Source organism: Triturus cristatus, chromosome 4_1 (genome assembly GCF_964204655.1).
Source record: "Triturus cristatus chromosome 4_1, aTriCri1.1, whole genome shotgun sequence".
Lineage (NCBI taxonomy): Eukaryota > Metazoa > Chordata > Amphibia > Caudata > Salamandridae > Triturus > Triturus cristatus.
Window position 1 is genome coordinate 1,111,240,723 of NC_140585.1, and position 6,787 is coordinate 1,111,247,509.

The 6,787-nt window shown below is 41.9% G+C and overlaps 1 protein-coding gene across 2 annotated transcripts in view; it reads left to right on the forward strand.

Moving 5' to 3' along the window:
• LOC146856095 (chloride anion exchanger-like) overlaps nt 1-4,164 on the forward strand; it is a 503,531-nt gene extending 499,367 nt beyond the window's left edge. For both annotated transcript variants that reach the window (XM_085654115.1, XM_085654116.1), the window contains one exon: nt 2,386-4,164. In XM_085654115.1, coding sequence (XP_085510241.1) covers nt 2,386-2,409 — 24 coding nt within the window. In that variant the 3' untranslated portion in view covers nt 2,410-4,164. The remainder of the gene's footprint in view (nt 1-2,385) is intronic.
• Nucleotides 4,165-6,787: the final 2,623 nt, after the last annotated feature.

Genomic DNA, 6,787 nt, shown 5'->3' on the forward strand with positions numbered 1-6,787 from the left:
TTCAACATTAATGCAGAATCTGAGCACACATAATGGACTGTACCTATGCAAATATTTGTGCAGTATCTTTACGGTATATTCTTTTGCTTCTTTGATGATCTTTAATAAGGGCCCCGGCCCCACGGATAACCCGTTATCCTAGTCCCACGGCATGCCTGCGCATTAAGTATGAGATGCCGCCTGGCCAGCTAGGTCTGGGTGCAAACACTGCAGAAAGAAAATGCGTCACCTCGATCCAGCACCTCACAGGCTGACACTGGCTGTGTCTCCTATTTACTTTCTGCTTCAAGGTTGGCAGGGCCGTCTCTGGCTGGCAGCATGTGAGTGTGCACCAGGCTGCAGCTTCCTCCTAAACCCGACATGCCCCGCCCAGCCCTTCAGGCCCATACATGCCTACCAGTGGCTCCTGCTAGAGCATATGTACTGCATAGTGTAGCCTCCCATCAAACAGCACTGCGTCGTTTTGAGGTAAAATCCATTATTTTAGATGTAGCCTGAATCTGCAGTGTTGTGTCTTGTCAGGCATGACTGGGAGCTACAAGCCAGGCCAAGGGTCGCAAACGAAGTGGCACTGGTCGCAACAGGTTGCCTCAGGGTTGCATTTGTGACACCTGGCAATCCCCAAGTGGCGTCCATGCTTCAAACAGAATCCCTTAGGGCTCACAGCATTTTCAAGAATGTCTGAATTACACACATGGCACAAAAGTCCTGTCTTCCAAGACACCTGAAAGAGAAACTACACACCTCTGAGGATCAAAGAGAAACCAGAGGAATAAAGGAGCCATCACTGGAGATTCCTCCAAAAAAGAAGGGAAAAAATATTGAAACAGACCTTTTTGTGCCTAGCACTCAAACTCTGAAGCCATTTTCCTGAAGGCATCAGAACACTCCCTAACCCCTTTGCCTTCCTCTAAAACCTCAAATCAATGCTTTTCAGGCTCATCTTCCATGGCTCCAATTTAACTAACCAGTTACTAAACCTGGAAATAGTAACTGATATATAAGAATGTATCTGATGTTAGTCTGTAACTATACATATATAGGCCCCCTTGCACCATTGGCTTTGGCCATATAATAATAATATTAATAACCGCAACAATAACTATAATAAATAATATTAAAGATAATGTTTAATTATTATTTTAATTGTTATGAAATGAATCAATAACAATTATAGTAACAACAATAATAATAATCATCATCAAAACACAGTGTGTGTGTCATCACCTTAACTCTAGCATCTGTTAATGTCTGGTAAGGGTGGTATTTCCTTATAGCGAGCTCCCTCGCATAAAGACTTTTCTGGGGAGATTCGAGTAACCGTGGGGATGCCTTTAGATGTGGTATTAAGTTAAATGTGGATGTATGGAACTATTTTGTACTTCCCGAAGAGAATATATATGTCTATAAATTGAGTATTTATTGAGTTTTATGATTTGAGTTGCAGTATTAAATGAGTGTCTGTGTACGCTGCTGTGTTCACATGTAGTACCGAGTATTACCAGTCTGATGTAGACTAAATCAAGCAAAGTAATCAATGAAAGCGCCAGTGCTGGGCAAAGTGAGAACACACATATCCTCTCATGGGGATCTTGGATTAGTTAGGCTAGTCCAGACTGCAAGGCGATGAAAAAAAACAGATTGCCACCTGCAAGCGGGAACTCAAAACAATGCTGTAAAAGTATTTGATACTAAAGCTAAATATTTTGCAAGGGTCTGCTGGATCCATTGCTATTTAATGTTTCCATTCAATGTTATGTTATGTTAATAAAGCCTATAGAGCGCGACTGTTACCCGAGGGCGTCCTGGCGCTGAGCACTGCCTAATGGTTACCAATAAAAGGTGGCTATGGGGAGAAGAGCCAGGTTTTCAGCCCCTTCCTGAAGGAAAGGAGCTCGGTGGAATTTCTAAAATGCCCTGGTAAATTGTTCCATGCCTTTGCAGCACACGTGATGACACTCCCGCCGCCCCAGTCTGCTTTCTTTGCCATGTCCTTATTGGTTGACCTTCCACATATGCAACCTCTTCTAAGTGTGGACTATAAAACAAAAGTTAGGTTGATAAACCTTGGGACAGAAGGAACTTGTGAAAGTGGCAGGAGCACAAGTGGGCATTTCCCGGGCAGAAGCAGCTGCGTAAATCTGATATGGTAGTTACAGGACATAAACCACTCGGTCTCATGTCAACCTCAAACAAAATAACCACTTTTCTGCAGTTACAGTTGGTTGATAATAATATTATTAAAAATTATGTTAATGTATCAAGTGTCAAGTCTGTAGTAGTATGATATAAACATGTATCTGTTTTGAAAGTTTGTTATACTGTCTTAATTGTTATTAAAGATGCAATAATAAATAGTAAATATCGCTTTTTCTATTTTTTTAGGTTCTAGTTGGAACAAGATTCTGAAACGTTGACTCCCATAGTTCTTCTGAATCCCAGACATACGTCTACCTGCCAGATTTTGTTCACCTTTATGCTTCGAAGGATGAACCTGATTGGCTAGCTGGTGATCCTCACTATGCAGGATCTTGGCTTTTGCATTGTGGACATTTTTTGTAAAGTTAATATGGTTTCACTACATCGCTAATGGGTACTCCGCGAGAAGAGGTAGTTATGTAGACTAAAGCTGTCTGTAATACGACTATTCTATTTATGTGATAGTTTATTCATCACTGTTTTTGGGAGAAAAAAAGAAACTGGAAACATAGCATTTATTTGTACTGTTCTTGAATCTGGAGAAATGCCTTAAACCGTCAATCCCCGTCCCCAGACGCACTGCAGACAGACATCCTCCAGGGAGCCCAAGAGTTCCAGACAAGTCTGACTCCCCTTATTGAATCAGTTGAAAGGGGAGTCTAGCATTTAGGGTCTGTTACACTGGGATGCATGATATTAGGAGTTGGACAAATCTTACTCTCATTACAAAAGGTGCCAAAAAATAATTTAGTTTTTTGCACTGGTGCTAGAGAAGTAAAATCCAGTTAAGGTGGAGAGAAGAAAAAAACACTTACTTTTTTCCCGGAAAGAAATTTCAATAATGGGAATCTGCCTGTGCATGCAATAATGATATAACAACAGGTGGGGAGGGGAGAGGGGGCAGGGGTAGCCAGACATTCCAGGGTAGCATAATAGTAGGTGTATACAATGGTTCCCTCGGATTAATTAAAGCAAAGAATTTAATTAAGAGGGGCCAGCCAATGCAATAAGACCTCCAGAAAACACATATTTCTGTATCAAGAATTTTGGAAAATCGGTAAACGTGTATTATATTTATAAAATAAATTAGAATGGGACGAAATAGGCGCTCCATGTGAGGGTGCAGTGCAGGTGATTAGTAAGATAGTAGTCATAAATAATAACTGGCATTTCATGTGTTTTTACTGTTACAATTGTAGTTCAGTGAGAGGACTTGACATGTTCGCTGTCATATCACTTCCCATGCCTCAGAGTGGAAGTAGACTGAATTTTTAAGATTTCTTTTGGCACCCTGCCCACAGTAGGACTGTTTGTTGGATGTATGCTTGCAGATACGTGTCTATTTTTTTTAACTTTTCATTGATGACATGAATACATACACAAATGCTACATTGTTTGTAGAAATGGTCACCTACCTGTTTGGAAACACTACATCCGTTTGCTAATTTATCCCAGTTTCTAGGGAGCTGTGCACTCATTCAAATGATGATGGAGAAATTGTACTACAATTTTTTGTGGATCTCATTATCTTCTTCAACAACAAACTTTCATCAGTTTTGAATAAAAAAAGAATAATTGGACCGCTGAAAACTAAAACCTTTTGGGATAAAGTGATTTACAACAGTCTCTCAAAACATGTAATTTGCCTAGATTATCTCAACTGGTTTGATGGTAATTCCTCCCTTCCTAAAATTGTAATCCTGTGAGAGCTCAACACTGGTAATATGTGACCATTGTGATCCAGAATCAAGCACTTCAAGGTTTTGCCCAAAAGATGGAAAGGCGAGAAGAGGACATTGAATGTCATTAATTTCCCTTTGGTCATAATTAGTGGTGGCTACAACAAGTCACCAGAGGGGAACTTGTGGAAAGGATAGAGAAGGAGGAAACGGGTCAGATTATTAAGTAAGATATTACATTGCTAAATATATGTGTGATGTTTTTCAATAAAGCAGTCTGTACATAGTTGGCGTTCTTGTTTCTTAGATTTCTGAGTTGCCTTCAGCAAATGATTAATTCACCAAACACCTAAAAGTGCAGGGTGCTTTCTGCTAACACAACGTAAAGGAAGTTGTTTTTACTGTGACAGACTCAGGTTCGACTCAGCATGTACTAAAGTGGATTAATCTGCAACCTTACCGGATTCAAATTCATTCCAGAATGTCTAGCTTACCTTTAGCAAAATTGAGCGTTTCTCCCCGCTGGCCAGGGCGTGAACCTCCTGTAACACCCATTGTTGAGACTGTTAGCCCATGTTAAGAGCTACACCTCAGCTATGTGCCCTCCTTTAAAAAAAAAAATCTATATTGAGTTTTACAGAATTGACGAACATGATTTCTACTGTGGTTGCATATATCGAACAGCGTCGCATTAGTTACTTACCAGGCATCACTTACATATATTGTTACAAGCTTAGAATTCAAAAACTCTCTGACATTTTAACAACACTAACAAAAAAGAAACAACATCCAGCTTTTGTTCCTGGTGTGGGTTAAAGCAACGTGAGAGCATAATGCGGTGTCCTCCCGGGCGGGCTCATCACATCTCCACCTAACTTGTTGGGTTTATAGCCAAGAGGAAGCATCTGACTCGCAGCTTAATACAGTACACACCATGCCAGTGTCCTCATCAGTAGTTATGGTGGACGAGTATCATCGCTCGGGTCAGCCTGGAGAGTATGAACTAGTTCGTCCCAGGTTGTCGCTATGGGGCTACTGCATAAATCCTGCGTTTCCTCTCACCTCAATCCCACCAATTCCACCTCTGCCCATTTAGTCACGACAGCCTGCCAATGCAAAGCTCCGTGAAGCATTGCCGATTTCCACCGCATCTCAATGACGCACCGAGCCAACATCAGCACTAGATCTATGAAACGGGTGGTGGCCCCACCCGTGCGACGCTGCTTGAAAGAACCAACACACAACTGCTGCATTGTTAAGACCCTGCCGGCCTGTCACTCGTAGGAATATCAAGCAAACAGCATCCCAAAAGGCTCTTGCATGGGGACAATCCCAAAACATATGCAAAAAGTTAGCGTGAGGAGCTGGGCTATAAGGGCACCTGGCGACACCTCAGGGTAAATTCTGTGGACTCTAGATGGCGACAGGTATGCACTATGGAGGATATTATGTTGCATATATTGAAAGCAGGCATTGCGGGAGAACTTCTGTGGATGTATAAGTGCCCTTTGCCATTCCTTAGGAGTCAGAGGATGACCTAGGTCCTGCTCCCATTTGTGCCTCAGGTCAACCAGAGGGTCGATGGTCTGGACTCCTGTCTGGGATGGCTCCCACTATTCAGAATATAAGTCACTTTCCAGTGCCTAGTGAGAATAGTGTTTGTGTTAGTGGGTTTGGGGGGGGGGGGTTCTCTTGTTGTGACACCCCAAATTCTTTCTAGTTCGAGGGTAAGGCAACTGTGGGTCAAAACCTGTCCCGCTGGAAGGTCAGTTCATTCTGACAATAAATCAAAAGGAGTGACATTGCCTTCTTGGAGTTAGTTAGCCAGTGTGCCCACACCCAGCGATGACCACATCCCCACTCGCTCCCTGCTAGGTCCTACCCGAAACACTGCCACGGATAAAGTGGCACCCCAGATGTCACAGTGCTCGCTGATAGCGGGTAGTTGGAACCTGGACAGAGCCACTCTGCATCTGCCAGCATTCCATATTAGATCGTTCAGCATTCCGTCTAACATTCGGAGTGTGTTCTCTCTTAAAGTCAGAGCACACCTCTCTGTTTCACATTCATGTTGAATTTAGAATACAGCCTTCTGGGTGGCCAAATTAATCCCAGGAGAATGAAATTGAGATTGGATTAAAACTGAAATTATGTTAAGAGTATATGGAGATTGACATAAAATTGAAATGGGATTAAAAAACTCAAATCTGATTTTGATCGAAATGCTACTGAAGTGTGACAGAGGTTAACATTGAAATGAGACTGAATTTGAAATGTGATTAAAACTAAAATGTGATTGCTTTGTAATTAAAATTAGAATGAGCTTTGAGTTATATTGAAGCGTGAACCAAACAAGATTAGATTGAGATCGAAATAAAATGCATAATATGTCCTATGCATCCCCTTCGCTAGACATCACCTTTCAAGAATTCTGCAGGCAGTCTGCGATTTAACTCATGTTTTGTTTGATAAGATGTGGCCTTCCGTCAAAGCAAGACCACTGTTCTGGTGTGTGGGGAAAGATCGCTGAGGGGTATCTTCCCATACAGTGCTGCAGAATAGTCTCTCACCCCCAGTTTATAGCTGCCTCTTTTCACTGCCGATTAGTTTGGTCTGAATATCCCCAATCGTTTATGACATTCAGCTGAGCCGCCCAGTAATAAACTCTGTTATCTGGTAGAGCTTTTCCTCCTTCATATACTAATCTTGTCAATTTATTCCACATTGATTCGGGCGCACCCCCGTTCCATAGTATTAGTTGTACCTCTCTCTCTAATGCCCTGAAGAAGTGCAGTCGGACTGTGTATTGAGTGTTTTGGAGTGCATATAAAAATCTCAGAAGGGCCATCATTTTAAACATTGCGGATCTTCCTATTAGTGGTAGTGGGAACTCTCTCCAATGATAGACG